The 22,654-nt window shown below is 34.8% G+C and overlaps 3 protein-coding genes across 6 annotated transcripts; all 3 read right to left on the minus strand.

Moving 5' to 3' along the window:
- Positions 1-4,963: 4,963 nt before the first annotated feature.
- Positions 4,964-8,726, minus strand: CLP2 (CLP protease proteolytic subunit 2). The gene is made up of 9 exons (XM_088217586.1): positions 8,513-8,726; positions 8,342-8,385; positions 8,169-8,241; positions 7,324-7,441; positions 6,773-6,910; positions 6,557-6,673; positions 6,173-6,241; positions 5,505-5,600; positions 4,964-5,237 (listed from the first exon to the last, which is right to left on the minus strand). The coding sequence occupies exons 1-9, from the start codon at positions 8,554-8,556 to the stop codon at positions 5,100-5,102; spliced, it is 837 nt and encodes a 278-aa protein (XP_088073712.1). The 5' UTR covers positions 8,557-8,726; the 3' UTR covers positions 4,964-5,099.
- Positions 8,727-9,006: 280 nt separating this feature from the next.
- On the minus strand, positions 9,007-19,518 carry LOC110817547 (Nucleotide excision repair, TFIIH, subunit TTDA). 3 transcript variants are annotated; one of them, XM_088217587.1, is made up of 4 exons: positions 19,377-19,512; positions 10,425-10,859; positions 9,582-9,644; positions 9,007-9,416 (listed from the first exon to the last, which is right to left on the minus strand). In XM_088217587.1, the coding sequence occupies exons 3-4, from the start codon at positions 9,614-9,616 to the stop codon at positions 9,239-9,241; spliced, it is 213 nt and encodes a 70-aa protein (XP_088073713.1). In that variant the 5' UTR covers positions 9,617-9,644; positions 10,425-10,859; positions 19,377-19,512; the 3' UTR covers positions 9,007-9,238. The 3 variants fall into 3 exon arrangements, with proteins under 3 accessions (XP_088073713.1, XP_021901834.1, XP_021901835.1); XM_022046142.2 differs by lacking the exon at positions 10,425-10,859 and having other exon boundaries at positions 19,377-19,518; XM_022046143.2 differs by lacking the exons at positions 10,425-10,859; positions 19,377-19,512 and adding an exon at positions 19,098-19,237.
- LOC110817542 (Tetratricopeptide repeat (TPR)-like superfamily protein) lies at positions 14,959-19,517 on the minus strand. 2 transcript variants are annotated; one of them, XM_022046136.2, is made up of 2 exons: positions 19,377-19,517; positions 14,959-17,360 (listed from the first exon to the last, which is right to left on the minus strand). In XM_022046136.2, exon 2 carries the CDS (start codon positions 17,185-17,187, stop codon positions 15,457-15,459), a length of 1,731 nt encoding a protein of 576 aa, XP_021901828.2. In that variant the 5' UTR covers positions 17,188-17,360; positions 19,377-19,517; the 3' UTR covers positions 14,959-15,456. The 2 variants fall into 2 exon arrangements, with proteins under 2 accessions (XP_021901828.2, XP_021901829.2); XM_022046137.2 differs by lacking the exon at positions 19,377-19,517 and adding an exon at positions 19,098-19,237.
- Positions 19,519-22,654: the final 3,136 nt, after the last annotated feature.

Here is a 22,654-nt window from a genome sequence, read left to right on the forward strand (position 1 = left end):
TAGGTAAAATATTTCTTACTTTTTTGAATTATTTTTATTTTTAATGATTAGCTTTTGCTTTTAAATCAAATCTGCTTTTTCTATTAATTTTCTTTTTGAAATTTTGTTCTTATTATTCTTGTTAATCAAAACTAATTTTATTTTTTATTTATGTTTTTAGAAATTAATTATTTTAAAGATTTTATTTATTAAAATGTTTATGATTATCAGTATTTTATTGTATTTAATTTCCCTCTATTATTTCCCAAAAAATCTACTAATCACTAAATTAAATTTCTCTCTTAAAATCCTTCTTTATCTTCTTTTCGCCTTGTACTTAAAAAATGATTATGCTTAATTATTAATTTTAGAAAAACAAATGTTAAAGATGAAGATTTAAGATTAAAATAAAAATTGAATCAGCCGCTGTTTACCCTTCAAATTTTCTTTTAGCACCATCATACCAATCCCATTATTAAATCTTTCATGTTTTAGCCTTTCCCTAATTAAATAAAAACAACATAATTATATTTCCACCATAAAAATGTAATAGAAAATTATACTTTGACCCAAAGTTTTATTAGATTGTATAAAGAGATTTTGAAAATAAATAACTTTATATTATATTTTTAAAGATTATCTTTTTTTTTATCTTTATAATATACAATTAATTTCTGAAATTTCATAATATTTAAGAAACATTTAAGAACATGGGTTCGTCTGCACATTCTATTGAACTTTGATGGTCTGCACATTCTAATCCTCCTTTTTGTCATTTTTACTAAAATTTATATGCTCACAATCGGAACAACACCAAGAAAATAACAGATCCCAGGCCAAGTATGAAGTTCAGTACCATCGTCTTTATTTTCGGGTTTAACTCAACTACATCCAGGATTTAGACAAATAAAGATTAGTTGCATAACCAAGTAATTTAATTACATCTAATCCAATGGCACATCTCTGATGTTCAATAACCTTGTTGACCAAAAAACAGATATACATTCACAAATTTCTTTACTATCTTCTATACTAGTAAGTTTCCATTGCTTCACAGGCCCATATAACACTAGTTTATAATGAGATTACACTCAAACTCGATCATACTTTCTGGGAAAATCACCCATCATACTAATACTACCCTGCTAAGCAAATTAGCTATTTAAATTACGGCATTCATTCCCCGGAGACTTCTACACCATCCTTGTATAAGTTAAACTTCATCTGAAACCAAGGGGCTTACCTCTTCCCCTAGTGCAACCAACATTACTTCTACGGGGAAGAAAAATGAAGCTAAACTGGATATCAATTCCCAATTCCCTGATTCTTTGTTTAGCTACTATCGTTGTATTAATATTTTTCTCGTCAATCCCAGAACTTCTAGTTCTTCTAATATCATCTACTTCTCTCCAACTTTTTTCTTTGCTTAACGCCCTAGTTTCTGCACTTCATATGAAATTGGAGATATTATTACATAGAGAGTGATGACGACGACGATGGTTTTCATGTTGATGATAATTGAAGCGAAGACAAACTTGGTTGGAAAAGCGAGGAAGAATGTGGAGACAACCTAGATAGAAGAACTGAAAACATCATGGCCAATGTCAACCCTTACATGGAGGGGTGGAAGGTTGAAGGAGAGTTTCCAGAATCAGTTCTATGTAGGTTGATATTATGTATCTCGGCAAATTTGACCTCTGAAACCACATTATCTCGTTTCTCTTTCTCTTCTTTTCCAGAGAAAATGCTCATTTCGAAACCTGGAATATGCTTCCCTGCATATGCTTCCCCCATGTTTTCCTTTCTTTCTCCAGTAGAAAATCTTCGAAGGCACCAATGATCCAGGCCACTTCCTCCTCCAAAGATATCAAAAACTGGAAGCCTTTTCCATTTTCACAAATTCTCATACCTTCCATTTTCCTCCCTTCACAGATTACATCAAAAGACTTGTTTTCCATTACCAAAAAAACAAGTTAAAATTACTGGTTGGCAAGAGTACTGGTTGTTTTCGATACCTGCCATGATCTCCACCCTTGCTGGTTGGCCCAGCTGGCCGACCGAAAGACCTCCTTAACTTAACCACCAGCCCCTTCTTTCCTATCTGCTACCCCTTCTCTCCTCCTCACGTGCGTTTCTCAGTGCTTTTTCTCTCTTTCTCTCTCTAAGTTTTGAAAATTCCTCAATCTTCTTATTGTTGGCAAGAGTACAAGTTACAATTCCTTATTGTTGGCAATAAGTAACTGTTCTTGACATCGGATCTTGTTATCATCCAATTCTCAAGAGTATAAGTTACAATTACTTATTGTTGGCAAATGTACTTGTCTAAGTGAGTATGATAATATACCTTTTCTATGTAATCTTCGTAATTAATTGAGTTTCCTTGTATGATTGCTAGGAACTGTATATATAGTTCCAGTACTCAATGAGATACACAGCTCATTCGTCTACATAGTATTAGAACCTTGTGTTTGAAAAATTTTAGAACTCTTTTACAAACCATATCCGGTTTTTATTGCCTAAAACAAATCCTAAAGAGGTGAGACCATCCTTCATAGCCGGCCACGACAACTGTCCACCAACAGCAACTAAACTGCCCTTCACCTATGGCAGCCGCCATAAACAGAGCTGCAAGCTGTAGCTGCTTCTCCTGCTGTTCCAGCTCCACCTGCCACCCTATTGTGCCAGTTCCAGCCTCCAACCAGACGCAAGCAACCTCCCAGCTCAGCCCTGCGTCCCAGCTGCACACAACACCTGCTCCAGCACAGCCCAACTCCAGCGTCCTTGCTCCACTGACCTCCCTGCTCAGCTGCAGGTCCCACACAGCCGACTGCACCTCTTCCCAGTGCGTGCACCACTGCTCAATAGCTAACTCCAGCCATGTGCAGCTCGCCTACCCACCTATTCTTTACAGAGGTTAAAAGCTACGTCTCAATCTACTGGCACAGGATCTATGCTTCATGTTCCAGCAATAGGAAAATTGCCACTGTTGATGGTTCACTAACCATAATATTGTGAATTGGAACCATAAATCTTAATCCCCATCTTACTCTTCAGGATGTTCTTCATGTACTTAAATTGTGTACAAATCTTATATCAGTAACCAAATTATTTCATTATCTTAATTGCAAAGTAATTTTTTTCTCATTCTCTTTGTGAATTTTAGAACTAGAGTTCAAGGAGGATGATTGAACGTGTCTAATGCTCACGATAGATTATACTTCTTGGATACACTTGATGTATCTAACACCATTCTCTCTACCAGCACATTAGATGAACTATGGTTGTACTACAAGAGGGTAGGGCACCTTTCTTTCTCCACCCTCAAGGTCATGTTTTTCTCTTTATTCTCTAGTTACAATAATGAGAGTTTACACTATAATGTATATGAACTGGCAAGACAATGGCATGTAACCTTTACTCCTAGTAATAAAAGAAGTAGTTTTCCTTTTTAATTAATTCATAGTGATGTTGGGGTCCTTTTAATGTTCCTAACATCTCTAGAACACAGTGGTTTATTTCTTTTGTTGATGACTGTACTCCGGTCACTAAGTTTTTCCTGTTGAAATTTAAAACTGAGCTTACTCATATCATTCTCCACTTTCATACTATGATTAAAACATAATTTGGAGTTACAATTAAATGTTTTAGGACTGGTAATATTCGAGATTACTTTAACCAGACCTTGACCTCCTTTCAAAAGGAAGAAAAAAAAAAGAAAAAATAACAACCTCTTTAGTACCATACGTGCCTTCTTATTTTAAAACCATGTACCTAAAGAGTACTGGGGGAAGCTGTATTAACTACCACATATATTATCAATTGGTTACCATTTGAAGTCCTATACTTCTGCAGCCCAAAGAAAATTCTAGCCATATTCTTTCCAGAGGTACGAGTCACCAATAACCTTATTCCTTTTGTCTTTGTATGTGTTACCTATATTAACATACATCATTCACAAAAAGGAAAATTCAACCCTAAGCCATCAAGTGTGTCTTTGTGGAATATTTATCCACTTCAAAAAGATAAGTGTTATTATCCATCCATAAAAAAATTGATGTATAAGCCAATATGATGTTTGTTGAGACCGAGTCTTTCTTTCACCAATTTTATCTTCAGGAGAGGACTATACTTGAAGATAGGAAAGACATGGGAAACTCATTTTTTGACATTTCTCCCGTCTGTAAACACTTTTGTCAATATTATCTAAGTCTAGCATCTCACCGAAAGATCAAAATCCATAAAATGAGCTTGAACCTCAAACCCCACAAAATGAGTTTGAACCTCAACTCATATAGGACATACGTTTTACCCAAGTGTATTTAAGAAGGAAAAACTCCGACTTTTGGTCCAAAGCAAGTTCAAGAATCTGAGCTAGACACTGAAAGTTAAAGTCAACTCTGAGAATCACTGTTCTTTTGATGCTGATATACCTAATGCACTTAAAAATTAAACTAGAAAATCCACTACACATCCCCTCTGTCTAACTTCCAACTTTATGTCTTTTGAAAACTATTCCCTACCTAACAAAAAATTTCTTATAAAGTCTGAATACAATATCCATTTCCAAGACATTATCTGAGGTTTTAATAAGTGAGAAATTGAAAATTACTATGAATGTTAACATGCGAGTACTTAAAAAAATGAGACTTGGGGAAGTAGTGGATCAAACCAAGAGGAAAGACCGGTAGGCTACAGATGGTTGTTCACAGTCAAATTTAAACCTAATGGAACTGTCGAGAGATAAAATAGATTGGTGACCAAAGAATATATTCAGACCTACGTGATTGATTATCAGTAGACTGTTGCACCTGCTATAACTATAGTCCCTTACTATCCCTAGCTGCTAACTTTTGCATCTGCTATAAGAACGTCATGCGAGCACCACAAAACCTTGTGATTGCTTTGGGATGCTTATGTATTTTAGGATTTGAAGATGAGACCATAGAAAGGTTGGGAAATTTTACAATTCTCCGACACTGGGAGATTCATCATCAAAATCATTGCAAGCCCCAATGCAAAAATTTCATAACAAATCAGCAAGTTGTACAAGTAGATAATCTTAGCGTACATACTAATAGTTGTTACAGCTATCAGTCAATTGGCGAGAATATGCATAAAAGCTAACCAAGACCAGCAGTTGTGTCTTTCCGAGGTGCATCAGCCTTTATACGTGGTGGCCTCACAATACGATCAATAAGCCCATACTCAAGAGCCTCCTGAGCATTGAAGCGTTTCATCCTACTTAAATCTTTGTTAACCTGTATGAACAGTTAAACAACAACTGATCTTACTCCGTATTTTCTGTTGTAATGAATATCAAACTGAAGTGTGGAAAAGACGAAAAAGTGAAACTTTTTTTTGGGTATAGGAAAATGGGAATTTTTTTACATATAGGAGAAACTGAAATTTGACTAGCAATATCAGATTTGAATACGAAATGGGATCAGACTTGTTTACACAAAAGCTCAATTCATCAAGCAAACGAACTACAAGACACTGGAGAAGTTGGCATAGAGCAAACTAACCTTTTCAATAGGCTGGCCAGTTTTCTTTGCCAATTCATTGAAGAGATAATCTCTAATTCTAAGAAGCTCAGTTGCTTCATTACGAATGTCATCCGCCTGCAAGTATAGTCACATATTTGCATCAAAATGAAAACATAAGTTATTTCCATTTCTCTTTTTTTTTTCCCTCTATAGAAAAGCATCTAGAAGAGCTTCCTTTGCGAAAGGATCATCCTATACTTATGGAATTGTCTTCACACATTTTTAATTGAGAAAATCTTTTACCTTGTTTTTTTAGTATTTGTCTCAATCAAGACTTCTAATTTTAATTAAGACAATTTTTACAATATGCACTTTTGTAAAAAACTAAACATTAATTTTAGGGAAAACTTAGAGATTTGTACAACTACTTTATAGAGAAAAGTAGCCGTTTGCACAAAAGTAGTTGTTACAGTTATTATACAGAACTATCTTTTGCCCTTAAAAGTACTCCACATGTAAAACACATACTTACGGTCATATGCCTAAAATTTAGAGTAAAATTTCTCAATCAAATTTATGGGTGCTAACTGAGACAACTCAAAAAATTAGGCAAATTGTCTTGATTAAAAATAAAAATGTGCTAATTGGGACAACTAAAAAGGCATATTGTAATTTGTAACTTTTCATTTTGTTCTAAACAATCATACCTGACCACGGGCTGATCCAGCTGGAGATTGTAGAGCAATTCTTGAAAGAGGCATTGCAAATCGATTGCCCTTTGTACAGCAAATAATCAAATTGAAACAGAATTTTAGACTTCATTCAATATGTAGCACAATGCCTTTTTTTTTTTGAAATAATGCAGCACAATCCAATTAACAAAAGGACTTCCTTTTGGCCTTCATCCCAGCATCTACCTCATAAGATTTGAGATACATGTAACATTATCACCCATATTTCTCTTCAGTCAACATATAAAACAAAACAATTAACAAAATGACTTCCTTTTGGTCTTCACCACAGCATCTACCTTGTAAGATTCAGGATGCATGTAATATTATCACTCATTTTCTCTGTTAAACAAACAATACCTTTTCCCCAGCTGCAAGAAGAAAGCCTGCTAGATTATAAGCATAGCCAACACAATGGGTGCCAACTGGACTCTTCAAGCTTTGCATGGTGTCGTAGATAGCCATGCTCGGAGTAATCTGTAGATGGAGTAAGTTTTCAGTTGAGAGAAAAAATGGTGTCAATACAGAAGCCAAGGAATTCATTTGAGAGAAAAATAAAAGGTACAAAGAACTCACATCACCACCAGGGCCATTTATATACAAGTAAATCCTTCTGGAATCATCAATACTGTCAAGGTACAACATTGTTGCCAATATTTGGTTACTAAATTCTTCATCTATGTGTTGTCCAATGAAAATGACACGCTCTCGATACTGCATCAAACAAATTAGTTACTTTCTCCTACCCATATTACAGAATATTATCAAGCACAGAATTACATGGAAACTTGACACCCACAGGAAGGAGAAGTCCAAAAAACACATGCATTGTTGTATCCATATAACATTCTATATGGCTAGGAAACCAAATTTGACAGAGTGTAGGGGGTGGAACTTAAACCTCTTTTTATAGATGAACTGCCAAGTGCTAACTTGAACAGGAGTAACTAGATATGAGAGAGAGATAAAAGCACAGGTAGTTGGCATCAGTTAAACAATTTGGTCCTAGGAAAGATTTGTAAGGTGACAATTGAGGTTGCAATGCTCATATTTAAACAGACAAATGATTTTTAAGTAACTGGACCATCCTGGCACTCTTCTAAATGTAAAATTAGCAGATAACTTACCAGGGCATTCCATATATCCACCCACTGCCAAGTTCCCTCCGCTTGGTTTCTGTAAGGCACTCTTGGAGTCCCTATAGGCATCATTCCAATTCGTGACCTTGTTGGTCTATGATTAATTCTGCAGGCAATGAAATGAAACCGCTAAAATAGCAAAATGTAACACTGTTAAAAAGAGAAGGGACTTTTAACCTTTATCTCCAGAGGCTCAAGAGGAAAATCTCATCTCAAGCTATTAGGCCCCATTTCCAAATGGGCACAAGATATGCTAATGGGGACCCTATGTGTTAACAGGTGGACTAATCAAGATATTTGTGCTTCTCCATGTAATTGAAACTATCAAAATGATAGGATTTTTTAAGTACATGAAAGAATCACTTTCTTTTTGTACTCTATAATGCAGTTGGAGGTAGAGAGTCTTTTGTAGCATTTATTGCCTTTAAAGAAGCTCCCATCGAAGTTGACTGTAGTCTTCAGGTAGTTATCATAAAACTTATGGAACTCTTAACTGTAGGAAATATATATATATATATATATATATATAAAAGAATTGCAGAGTGGATAAATGTGGGTAAAATTAGATTAAGTATTCCTATTTGCGCATAAACCAGTTATGCTGATTGCTCTCATATAGAGAAATATGTCATGACCAACAAATAAATTTTCATCATACTATCTGAGCTTAAGTCAACTGAACCCATCAAACATAAGCAAAACTTAAGTGCCAATGTTAAACGAAATGAATAATTCTTCAACCTTAATATTAGTTTCTAATTGTACCATTTTTCTTGCAGTGAAAAGAAAAGCAGTATTAACCTCGCACAGAAAAATTAGGAACGTCTAGTTACCTGCACTGGAGGCTCTTATGAACTCTGCCATAGAATTCTGCACTCACATTAGGATATTCAGTTTGAAATAAACCTATAACAGAGAGAGAGGGAAAGCTGAATTAATTGCCATGGTATGGAAAGAATTAAAAAAAAAAATCGAAAAACAAGCAGAGTGAAGAAAACGAGCAAACTTGGAGATTGAAGCTTTAATCCAGAATAAAGCTTGGTTCTACAGCTGCCAAAAAATAAAATCCCAACACCCGAAAACATCAATATCCAAATTGCATGCGAAAATTTGTTCTGAATTCAATAAATACAGATAGAGGGACATCGAGAGAGAACAGACAGAGAGAGTGAATCACCTAAGCGAAGGTTGGTGAAGGTTTACATTAAGAGAAACTGCCATTTATTAAGGAATAAACTTTTTCGCCCAGAGAAGAAGAAGAAGAAGAAGAAGGCGTTCGTTGAGAGAGGATGGAGGGGTTTGGGTAATTAGAGATGACGAACCGTATGTCTAACTCTATCATTTAACTCATGTCTCCAACTCGAGGGAAACGTCTTCATCTGCTGGGCTTTCTCATTTTTGTGAGCTACTGTAAAAGAAAAAATATATATTTAATAAAGATTTAATTAAAATTAATAGAATATTTTATTAAAATTTAATTTATATTAAGTTAATTTGCTATTATATTAAGTTAATTATATTATAAAATTAATAATAAATATAAGATGATAAAATATTATATAATAATAGTTATTCATTAGTAATATTAATTGTGTTATAAATTTAACAATAAATATTATAATATAATAATTATTTATTGACAAAAACTATAAGTTTAAATAATCTCGTGGATGGCGCAAATATGCACTCGACTTTAACTCATCCAAATAGCATGGATGAGCAATAAATTATAATCTATTTTGCAGAGTTTGACAAGGTCTTGATCTTGCTCAGTCAAGCCCTGGAAATATCTTTCAGTTTCACGACCAACAAGATGGGAAAAGATGTACTTAGTTTTACGCAGTAATATTTTCAGTCTGACATGGAAATTTCTTTTGTGGAAGGAAAACTTCAAATTTTAGTGTCAAGAAGGCTTCTCGTAGGAATTCTGGTCTCTGAACTCAGCCATGGCACTGCGAATCATTTCAGCAACATGGGGTTGCACAAATATGTGAGTACTGTCCAAGACATGTATTATGAACTTCTGAGACGCTGGCATTGAAGCATTCAAATTGATAATGAATTGAGCCATTGGTATGTCACTGTAACATCAACATGCATCGCAATCCTTTTCAGCTATAAAAACCAAGTTGGGAACGAGGAACAAAAAAATGATGATTGATGCAATTTTTATTCTTCCTTATATCAAACTAAATGAAACCAAAGTCCTTTTAGTTTCTGTACAAATAGCTGTCAATAATGATTACCAGGAAATCAAAAGTCCTTTAGTGGCATTCACCATGATGTATCAGCAACCTCAGGAGCCTCAGCTGCAACAAAACCACAACAGCAAGAAATCAGAAGTGTATCACCTTTTGACCAGAAGTAAAGGAAGCAACTGAGACAAAAACCGTATGTATATATGTGTGATATTAAAGTCAAAGCATTTAGCATTTAATTTCCACATCAAACCACCCAAAATTTAAAGATACAAATAAAAGGAGCTCGAGAAGCTTAATTAATCATACAAAAACTGTTCACAATTTTGATAATTATTTATAAATCAACCAGCCCGCACTAGCTAAGCTCCAAATTTCTGAGAGAGCAAGCTTACTTCTAGGAAGAGTTGTGTTCCTGTTTCATCCCAAAACCAACAACAGCAGAGACAAAACTCATATTAAGGGAGCAGAATAGAGATATCCAGAGATTAAGAAGAAAAGGAAGATTTATTTACAGAGAATATAGCTGCCTAAATAGGTAATGGCTTTGGATGTCTGTCATGTATTCGTTATCCACTAAAAATAAATATCCCATGGTATAACTACCAGAGCAAATACTTAGCTATATTTATTAAAGAGTGTATTATATGTAATTAAGTTAAAACGTATTATCATTTCAAAAAAAAAATTTCAAATGCATTAAAGTACATCCTTTCTATTTTTTCCACACAAAAAAAAGCTCAAATGTATATATAGAATTATGATATTCAATAAAATATATATTCATTCTTGCATATGGTGCCGGAACTCTAGGTTAAGAAAATGTCAAACTCTTTTATAAACATTTTTTTACTTTTATTGCTGAAATAAGAAAAATGTTAAAGGAACTACCCTTCGTTGCCAATCTCACCACCAGCAATGGTAGCTGGAAAATAGCTAGCCAAGAGCCACAGTAGCAATAACACGATCCACCACCAGCTGCGCTGCCAAATAGCAGCTGCCCTTTGCAGCTCAACTACAAATGGAGCCTCTAGCCCGTGTTTTGCTCCAACAACCAGCCTCCAGCCACACCCCTGAGCAGCCACCAAAGTCGCACACAACCTGCTTTGCACAGCTCCAGCAGCCACCTTCTGTTCAGCTGCAAACAGCCACACACAGCCTCTCCAGATCCCTGGTCTGCCTAGTGCACCAGTTGCTGAGCACCTGCCCTACCCTGCCGCATTAGCCCTTGTGCATCTGCCTAGACCATGCACAGCTCTACCCGCCAGCTTTCTGTGGGTCCAGCTCAAACTAGCCTTGCTGCACCGGCCAACTTCTGCCACATAGCTGCTATTGACTATGTTCAACCGGTAATCTCTTTCTTTTGACTTATTTAGTTTGTCTTAATAACTTAAAAATATTAAATCACATTGGAGGTTACATTGCAAGATATAGATTACTTCGCCTATTCAGTTATGCTTTCTATCTCTCATGGTTTAAATATCTCAAATAAACTTTTCGTATTATCATGAATTATAGACTCAGAAGCCACATAGTATATGACCAATTCCCGCTTAATTTCCTAACACGTATCTATCATGCCCTAGGACTAAAAAAATTGTTACTGCTGATGATTCACTAACCGTAACAACAGAAGTTAGAACCATTAGGCTTATGAGCTTTGGACAATGATTTATAAACTACTTGGCATTTCCTGGGTTATGTCTGGGTCTGTTAAACGTGAAATCTCAGCTTGGGAAGGCCTTAAGACAAGTAACAAGTGGCATGGATTAATTCCTCTAACAATATTATGGATCATATGGAAAGAAAGAAATTGTAGGATTTTTTAGGGTAAAGAAACTAACTTTGCCATTATCAAGGATAGGTGCCTCCACCTTTTTGGATCTACTGAACTAGGTCACAACCTTAATACTTTTCATGATTTTGGATCTATTGTAGATATGCTCACAAATATGTAAATTCCTTTTCTACATGTATATGGGTTACGCGCCCTTGCCGTCCTTTTTATATAAATTCACTCATTTTCATCTCAAAAAAAAAAACTTTGTACGCCAATCTAATATCAGTAACTAAGTTGTCTCAAGACCTCAATTGTAAAGTGATTTTGTTTCACCTTTTGTGAATTTTAGGACTATAACTCATGGAAAACGATTGGATGGGCTAAGGCTTAGAATAAATTTTTTTAAAAAACAATAAAATGTAGAAGAAGTATACTAAATCAACAATATCAAAAGAGTCTCACCTATTTACATAATATTTACAAGTCTGTTAGCATATCAACAATATTCCAAAAATTTTCCATCCTATACAAGTCGTTGCCCAAATTAAAGATGCAAAATAATGAAACCATCTTTTCTTAATTTTATATATGTCTCATTCGATCCCCTCAAGAACCCTATTATTTTTATCTTCCAAATCACCCAAAAAATAGTCAATTGAATAAGTTTTACAAATTTTTTTCTTTTTATAAATTCCTTCTCATACCCAAATCTCATCTCTCACTAATGCAGCAATAATTAATTAATCCCTAACAAGCCATAGACCATTGTCCAAAAATTATAGCCATCAATCACAAAAGAAGAATATGGTTGCATGACTTAGCAGCACTTTTGCAAAGATAACACCCACTCACCATGGTCTTTCCCCCTTCTCATCAACTTGTCTATTGTGAAAATACATTCTCTACCCGCCTCCCAACAAAAAAAGCGATTCTATGAGGGACCTTCACTGTCCAAATTTATTTGGCTAGAAAGCTCATCTCTTCGTCCTAGAATAACTTATCTTTTATTGCTCAAATCCAAATATGATATTAGTCACATTACGACTCAATTTCACAACATAATCAAAACCTAGTTTGGAGTAAAGATCAAATGTTTTCGAACCAATAATGCTCATAACTAATTTAGTCAGACAACATCCTCCTTTTTTTAAAGTGAAAGAATCAATCATGAGTCTTCTTGCGTCTACACTCTGCATATAGTGGTAGAACGAAAAAACAATCACCTGTTTACAAGTACCTGTGCTTTCTTGTTTCAAAATCATATGAGCAAATATTAGGAAGAAGTCATTTCAACCACAATTTATCTTATCAACGTGTCATTATCCTAGATACTACACTTTTGTAGTCTTATAGAAGTTTTAGTTACCTTTACTTTCCTAAAGTGCAAACCACCAATCACCATATTCCTCAAGTCTTCGATTATGTTTTTTATATTCACATACGTCAATCTCAACAAAGGAAATTTATCCCAAAGTCATTAAATGTGTGTTTGTGGGATATTCATCTATACAGAAAGAATTTTGATGTTACCATCTTATAACCCAAAAGCTCTATGTATCCAGTAATGTAATATTTGCAGTGACCGAGTCTGTTTATGATAAACCTTATATTTAGGGGAAGAATATATTAGAAGATAAAGAAGATTTGTTCATGTTTGACATTCCCTTACCCTTAGATACTATACTCTCCAAGAAACAACCACCACATTAGAAACCCAGAGACCAGATGATACACCTGAACAACATACTACCACAAGATACACTTATACACATACCATAAGAAAAAATCCAAAACCAAGAAAATGAACCAAAATCTTCAACTATACAGGACCCACAGTTCTCCCAAGTGTACTCAAGAAGTAAAAATTCAAACTCTAATCCAAAGTAAGTTCACAAATCTAAGTAGAGTGCTGGAAATGAGGTAAACTCTGAGAAATCTTTACCATCTCATATAAATACACCTATTACACTCAGAAAATGGATAAGAGAATATAAGTATCCACTCTACTATATCTCGAATTTTGTATCATTTTAAAAGTGCTCTCAGTCTCAAAAAAAAATGATGAATTTAAATACAAAATCTATTCTAATACACTATATGAGATTTTAACTAGTGAGAAATGTAAAGATACTACGAAAGTTGAAATGCAAGCTCTAGAGAACAACCAGACGTGGGAAGTGGTAAACTTATTCAAAAGAAAGAAACCTACAGGATACAAGTAGATATTCACAATAAACCACAAGACAAATGGGTCAATTGAGATATATAAAACAAAACTGGTGACAAAAGGCCATACCCAAATCTACATGATAGACTAGCAAAAAACATTTGCACCAATGACCAAAATGAATACGTGAATCTTGTTGTCCTTGACTATTCATTTTGATTGGCAACTACAACAATTTGATGTGAATAATGTTTTATTTCTCAAAGATCTAGAAGAAGAAATTTATATGGAAATCCCACCAAAATTTACCAAATGGGCAGGAACAAATAAAATATGTAAACTGAACTAAGTATTTTACATACTCAAACAATCACCCAGAGCATGGCTCAAGAGAAATGTGAGGGCAATGATAAGTTTGGTACATAAGCAGGCCTAGGGAGACCACACCATATCTATTAAGCACTCAGATTCAGATGGGAGTTACAGTTTTCTCAGTATATGTTGATGATATCATTACAACATGGAACAATAAAAAGAAAAATGGACGCTCAAATAATGTTTGGCAAAAGAGTTTGAGTTTGAGTTCAAGGAGTTGGGAAAGTTGAAATATGTCATTAGCATTGAAGTCATCCATGCAAAATCAGGAATCTTCATCTCACAACTAAAATACATTCACGGCCTGTTAACGGATACTAACAAGCTAGTATGTAAACCAGCTAATACTTCTATTGATCTCAATCATAAACTGGGACTAACGAATAAGAATACATTGGTAGATAAGAAAATCTATCAAAATTTAATTACAAGATTAATATACTTGTACCACACAAGACGCAATATTACCTATGTAAAGAATGTCATAAGTCATATACAATTTTTAAAAAGTGCACTTATAAGCAGCCTACTGAGTATTATATTATCTAAAATAGATACTCAAGAAATATATCATGTCCAGAAAGAATGACAAGTTATTTTTACAAGCTTATACAAATGCAAACTACGCACAATCAGTAGTGGATAGAAGATCTACCATAAGTTATTGTCCCTTCCTTGAAAGAGTAAGAAGCATAATGTATTGAGTCAAATTTTCGAGTAATAGCTCATGAGGTACATGGACTACTATGACTAAATAATTTTAGCAAATTTAAGAATCAAGTGGGATGGCCTTGTACACCTATACATTGATTAAAAAAAAAATTAGCTATAAGCATTGTTCATTACTTGGTACAACACAATAACACCAAATATATTGAGATTGATAAACACTTCATTAAGGAAGAGGTAGACAGTGACCTAATATGTATTCCACACATGTCTACCAACTCACAGCCTAGAAATTTATCGACCAAATACTAAAATAATCCAGCATTCCATATTATCATTGGCAAGCTAGAGATAGACAATATTTATTCCCCAACTTGGGGAGTATTAAAGAGTATACTATATGTAATTAGGTTAAAGAGCATTAGAGTAAAATATACCCTAAAGAAAACTTAAATATACGGTTATGATATTGAATAAGATACAAATTCATTCTTCCACAATTTTTTCCAAATTGAAGTAACTATTTGGTGAAAAGATCATATTGAGATGCTTAAGAAGAAAGGAAAAAAATTACAAGGGAAGACTAAGGAAGCAACCAAAAGTGAGAGCATGTGCTATGAAGACAAAAAAAAATGAAGAACCTATTTGCGATGGAAAGAACACCCTGAGTCCCATAGAAGAAAGGTTCTCAATGTAATATTATGCACTTCAAAATAAGAATTGTATGCTCAGAAGTCATCAAGGATAGGCATTAAAATAAGTGGTTTTAGGCCTTAACCATTAGATCGTTACATTTTGCTTGATCCCAAGGCTTGAACAACCCAAACCTTTACGCTTTAAAGGGAGAGGAACAACAATACCAACTTTTTTTTAATTGAAGGATTTGGTGCATGGTCCAGCCAACAGTTCCCCGATCCTACAATATAGAGAAGTCAAATTGATTCCACCCAACTACACCCTGGCATCCTAGACAACTTCTTCTCTTCCATAACCATTCTTAGTTTCATGACATCATCCCATTTCCCAAAAGAGGAATAAATATTGCTGAGGAGAGTCCAATACTCAATTGTATCAGGCTCCAATTCAAAGCAATGCTGAGCTGCAATCTCTCCAAACTCAAGATTGTTATGCACCTTGCAGGCAAGAAGCAAGGCTCCCCAAACCCCAGCATGTGGTTGCATTGGCATGCTCTTTATTAGCTCATATGCTTCTTCTAATCTTCCTGCCCTGCCTAACATATCAACCATGATTCCATAATGATCAACTGAAGGAACAAGTCCGTTGTCCATCATGGAGTGAAAGCATCGGTAGCCCTCTTCAACAAAACCAGCATGACTACATGCAGTTAACAGTCCAGTGAAGGTGGCCAAATTTGGACAAATTTTGGCATCTATCATTGCTTTGAACAAATTAATAGCATCATCAGCCCTTCCATTTATACCAAATCCCAGGATCATTGTTGAATAAGCAACCAGATCCTTCTTTCTCAGACTATGAAACAACTCATATGCCCTATTGATGTTCCCACACTTCATATATAAATCAATTAAAGCTGTAGCCATGTGATCATCTGTTTTGATTCCAAGCTTTTTTGCACATGATTCAATCCACATTCCAAATCTCATATCTCCAAATTGTGAACAGGCAGATATAACACTCGCAAAAGTAATCTCATCTGGCTGAATTTCAGCATTTGTTTGCATCATTTGGCTGAAGACCTTAAGGGCTTCTTTAGGCTGGCTATTTTGTGAGTAGCAAGCAATCATAGCATTATATGAGAATTGATCTTTCTCATAAATTCGATCAAAAAGTTCCCGAGCAGATTTGACATCACCATCCTTCGAGTATCCAGATATCATTGTAATCCAAGAGACATTATTCCTCTTAGGCATTGTATCAAAAAAGGTTCTTGCAACTTCAATGTTTCCACGATCAACAAAACCACTAATAATTGCATTCCAAGATACCAGGTTTCTCTCTGGCATCCGGTGAAAGAAGGAGCATGCTAGATCCATTTTTCCTACTCTTGCATACCCTGACAAAATTGAATTCCAAGATATAACATCCTTCTCCGGAATCTCATCAAATACCTTATGAGCCTCCACCAAATTTCCCGATTTCAAATGCCCAAATAAAATTGAATTCCATGAAACTATATTTTTCTGAATAATATCATCAAAAACCTTCTGTGCCATCTTCATATCACCCACTTTTGAATATAGATCAATAAGGGCTGTTTGAACATAAACACAACCACAGAATCCATATCTATATACCTGAGCATGAATTGAAATTCCACCAACCTTATCTTCAATCTTAGCACATCCCTTTAGCGTTGATGATATGGCATGAGTGCTTGGACATAAACCTAGTTTCCTCAGTTGGACATAAAGAGAAAAAGCTTCTTTAAACCGGCCATGTTGGCTAAGAAACCGAATTGTGCAACCCCAGGGGAAGGCATCCTGCTTTTGCAAATTATTAAGGATTTGTTTGACATATTGTGCAATACACCTAGAGAAGTTGTGAGTGAATAGAAGGATTCGATGAATCAAGAGAGGCTCAAGCTGGTTAAGACAGTTTATGAGGACTTGCGCATGGATTTCTTTGAACTGTTTAACAGTTAAATTGCTGGACAGAAATGACTGTAGCCTAGAACCAGACATCTAAATCTTCCTAGTGGTTTGGAACCATCTGGTTTACCATCATTGGGCAACTACTACAACTTGATTCACCAACAGAATTTTTGGAATAAGGGAGCACGCTCTTCATAACCTATATTCAAGGGCACCCAACTGTTTCTCTCCATTGTGGAAGTGCTACAATGCTCCTATACATCCTGTTGCAATGATCAGATATTAAAACAACTAACTATACTGTGAGAGGTAAACAATGGTTTGAAATATCAATATAAAAGAGACAGCAGACTAAAAAACACTGCATGAATCACTTTATCACCATGATCCTAAAACACTTACAACTTGAATAGGCAAAAACAGAATCCAGTTTCCAACCGAGAAATCAAACATCGGTTTTTTAAAAATTGTATATAGGGCACTTTTTAATTCTTCAATCATGACATACTTGGAGAATCAATTGCTTAAAGCTACAATAAAGAGAACTGTTGCTGCATTTCGCAAACACACTTAAGATTTGGGGGGACAAACACTAGTAGTGACGATTACAGGTGTAAATGATAGATCCAAGAGTAAAACAATAATAAAAAAAGAAGTAGAGATCGAAATTATCAGAGCCAAATACTTAAATATTCCACCTCATTAGGTCAAATATTGAAGAGTTAAAGCTCTGTTTGAAGCTCAATTCAAGCTTCATTTTGAGCTCAAGCTCAGTTTGAGAGAGAATTTAGAAAGCTTGAGCTTAACTTGGATAAAACTCAACTTAAAAAAAGAATTGAGCCTCGTTGAGATTGAGATCCAACCAAAAGAAGTTAGAGCTCATATAGGCACAAAGATCGCTCCTAGGTCTACATAAACGGTCGTAAGAGGCAAAAAAAACACTGAAAATATAAAAGAAAAAGTAAGATTGAAGGAAAACAATGATGGTAATGCTCATAGTCACCATAAAAATTCCAACCAAGAAAGGTGAGAGTGGCTGGCCATGCCAATTGCGAGAACATAATTACGTATTACATACATATAGACATATTTATACACAGATAAATGCAATTCTATATCTATAGATACACACACATACACATTGCAGCACCTTTCTCAGTGTGCATAAGGAAGCAAATCCTATCAGTAAATGCTAGAATCCTGAATGGGTTCATGATGGGCATTATGGTACTATATGTAATTAGATTAATGGGTATTGTGGTAAAATATAGTCTATATAATTAATGTGATTAATGATGTATTTCCTTTTCTATTCTAGAAAAACTGCATATATAGGGTTGTCATATTCAATAAACTACACATTCAACTATTCTTAACATAGACCTTCCCTTCCCCACTTAGGCCAAATCTAGCCAAAGGCATATACTTCCTCGAGAAAGTTAAATCACGTTAGATGCATTTAGACTAAGGAATGATATACAACCAGATCCGAAGTTCCATGAGCAAAAACATAGGCATACATTGAACAAAAGCATGGTAATGCATATGTAACTACTTATCCTACCGTGAACAAAGTCACATCCCTTGAGTTGAAAGAAACATGATCTCAAGGAGAGAGAAGAGGAGGAGGAGGAGGTAACAGATTCGTGTAGGTATTGTGCACATTGAAACCTGTCCAGAAATCCATAACTCACACCAACCACTTTCAACATAAATATGCAACTCAAACTTTTCCTAAGTTTTTAAGGATTTAGACAGTATGTGTCAGGAAAAAAGGAAAGGTAGTTGTTGGTGATTCGTATGACCAGAAAAACAAACACACAACAATGCCAAGAATAAAAAGGTTCCATCATTGCATGCCTCTATATCTTTACTCTTCAGGTTATGTTTGTGACATATCTAATTAAAAAAATGCAGTTACCCAAGCTAAACATTTGAACTAAATATTCATGGCCTGACTCATCCTCTAAAACAGGGATAACAAGACAAAAATACTCAACTGTTACAACGCTGCATTGCTTAGTTAAGAGAGGAGGGAGAGCTGTTGGCTACCAGCCCGAAATTCTATAAATTAGCTCCAGACAGTGTCACAGTCTTTCAGGCTTTTCACCGAACATTTAATAGGCATTGTTGCAGGATTCGCGCAAAATATACAATCTGGGCTTGTATTTGACACTTAATTTTGAGATTTGAGTTCATGTTATAATCAAATGTAAATCAGTACGGTCCTACCGAAAATTACATAAAGAGAAATTGGGGATTTACAACCCGACACCCACCTGTATTCCGAGATTCTGGTTCAGACGCACAGTGTCTCCAGCAGATGCTCTCGAAGATTTTCTGACTAACGAATCTCTCGGTCTCTTTCAGGTTTCTCTCAATGTTATTTTCGCGACAACAATTTCTGGAACTTTGAAATAATTTCAATTTAGAACATACTTTGAAAATATTCCCCTTTTTAAATACCACTAAAATAACGACTTAAATACATCAGTATTCCTGTATTTGTTGACTTTTTAAAAATGTCAGTCTTCAAAATTTTATATGCAATATAGCTTATACTTCTAAGATTTATTAAAATAAGTCATTAAGTAATCCAATATACTGTATAGTGTAATATTTGTCAAATAACTCCTCTAATATCTCACTAATTGTCTGTGAATGGTAGCTTAATATTTGAAAGAGTTATTAACAATGATATGACAACACTTTTTTAAAAAAAATTAGAAGTATAAGAAAATATCTTGTGACAAGCCACTCATTTTAAAGGATCTGATATTTTTTTTTTCAAAATGAATTAAGATTCAATTATATTAAGAATTTAACAAAATACTCAGTGTCAATTTAGTAATGACACATAATAAGTATTTAGAACTCTTAAGTGAAATAAATCGACATGTACTTTTGCTATCAAATAAATAAAGTAACTATAAAAATATCAGAGCTGAAAATGGACAAGCTTTCAAGAGCCAAGAAAGATGTTAGTTAAAGGTAATGACTCGGGCTATCCTAACATGCTACATGAGTGTTTGTTAATTAATGATCAAAGTTAATTTGTAATAAGTGATAATATCAAGATTTTGATATGTGGATAATGTGAGTGAAAAAAAAAATCGTTGAATCTCCTGAGATAAATTTTGTTCAAGTAAAGTTAGACATGATTTGTGTTTCTGAGATTTTTGTAACTTTAACCTAATTTTATTAGGTAAACAAGTCTAACACCTCTAAAATAAATTGTAATGACCCGAAACTCAAAGGAAATGACTTTATATTTTAAATGGGGAAACGAATAATAATATTACAGTTTACATTCCTTACACAGTAAATTAAAATGTCAAATAGGACTACGAGAATATCTCTTCTACGTAGTTCATAAAAAGACAAACGGTAATTAAAAAAATAAATAAATAGATATCTTATGGATAACCTTCACTAGCACTTGAAAAGAGTTCGGAATGTGAAGTACTCACAACTCTCTTACTGATCGAGATCTAGATTTTGGTTTTCTTAATATGAAATAGTTAATAAAAATGTGAGTTACACTAACTCAGTAAAAATATCATACTAATCACTGATATGGAAAATCGAATGTTAGTAAAAATCAGAAAACAGCTAATGGAGACCTTGCATTAAGAAAATTCATTTAATTTTAAAATGTTTTATTCGATACTTACCGTTACGGTTTTTTCCAAAATTAACTTATAAAGACAAATATCTAAATGACATTTTTTTTCATGTACAGGATCAGCAATTCTTCACTTTTAAGCAATTTACTGGGACCCCTAGGAGTCCATAGAGATATCCCTCTATTCATGGACCCAATATCAAGATTTGACAATTAATCTGACTGACCTCATACCCCATCTGGTAATGGACGTCAAAAACATCATCGCCTCGATACATCGTCCAGTATGAGAGTAAACCATATCTCCAAAAACTCTTCTAGTATGGAACTTCTCAACCCTGTCCGATTAAAGTAATATCCACAGTAGGGTTTTTTATGCACTGGGTTCGTCCATCCTTTTCCCAAGCTTTTATTTATGTAGATTCTTATCATTAAAACAACCATCGACGCATACCAATATCTCATTTCATAATAATAGATTAATTCAAATGACACTCAAACAAGCGATATAGTTTGACATAACTGAATAACCAAATAATCAGAATACTGAATAAATAATACAGAAAAAACTCAATAACCAAATAACCAAAGAGACCATAAAAATTGTCAATTTAAATACGCACAATATAATAGTAAGCAGTTTAAGCAGTACAAAAAAATAAACAGGGAATCATGACAAATATGAACTAACTGATTCTGACTCCACTAGTGATCTATAATTATTTTTAAGATTTTTTTTTCTAACTTTCACAAAATACAAAATTATACATCATTAAGCCTCAATTTACCGTAATAGAGAATAGGATGAGGGATCCTTACCCGGATCAGTATTTTGAAACACCGTACTATTTATTACGCCTCTTAACGGTTCTTGGATTTCTTGAATCTTCTTTGCGGGAATTAAAATGCTCATCACGTACCTAAAAATACATCAAAAATTCAAAATCAGTATTGAAAACCCTTTTCGGCCAATTTTAGGGTTCTGACACAGCGATGCCACCATGCTCCGGCGTTGGATTCGTCGCCCACGGCGGCGGTTCACCTCGACCTAGTCAATTTTGGCCGAGTTTGCACGTATCCTTATAAAAAAAAATAAGTTAGGATGTCTCGGTTGGGGTTTCTTCTTTAGCTAACTTGTACAGAAAATGACGTAAACGCAATAGTCGAAAAATTGTGTGAAATAGAAAATGGAAAGGGAGTCATCGGAGAAGGTTTAGGATTTTGGTCGTACCGGCTCCGCTGGGCTTCACTTGCAGTTTTCGGCTCACTCGCCGTCTATTTTGTCCCGATATAGCCACAGAGAGACTTGGAATTTGAATTCTGAACAGGTAGGAAAAAATTTTACCTTTTGTGGCGGTCGATGGTAATTCCGATGTGGCGGCGGCTGGGGATCAATCTCTTTCTCCGATGTCTGATTCTTCTTCTCCGGCGAGGGTAGGTGCAGCTAGGGTTATGGTTCCCTGAGACGTAATGTTTAAATATTCATCTCGCGTAGATCTGGGCCGTCTATTCGCGTCGACATGGAGCGAGGAGAGTCGTCCGATCGTTGTCTGTTTAGGCCGATTGCGTAGTCAAATCGGGATCGTTCATCGCGATTGATTTTGTCCGTTTGATCGCGCTTAAAGAGAGAATGCATCACAACCATCCGTGCGCATGGGACATGATTGGGACCATCGAATCGTCAGGTACGCGGATTGCTCGCGTAGCGCTGATGTTAACGTGTCTTGTCACGCGGCGTGCTCTGGTTCGCTCGTGTTGCTGACTAGACCATCCCACGTGGTCAATCTTTCTTTTTTTACGATTTAGCTATTTGTTTTCAATTTTTCTTTCAAAAACACTCTCAAAATTCAAAATTTTGCCTATTTTTTCTTAAATTATTTTCAATTTCATCCATAATCTATTTGTCTCAAAAAATTCAATAAAAATAAATTG

This window comes from Carica papaya, chromosome 4, assembly GCF_054855325.1.
Source record: "Carica papaya isolate Zhongbai chromosome 4, ASM5485532v1, whole genome shotgun sequence".
Lineage (NCBI taxonomy): Eukaryota > Viridiplantae > Streptophyta > Magnoliopsida > Brassicales > Caricaceae > Carica > Carica papaya.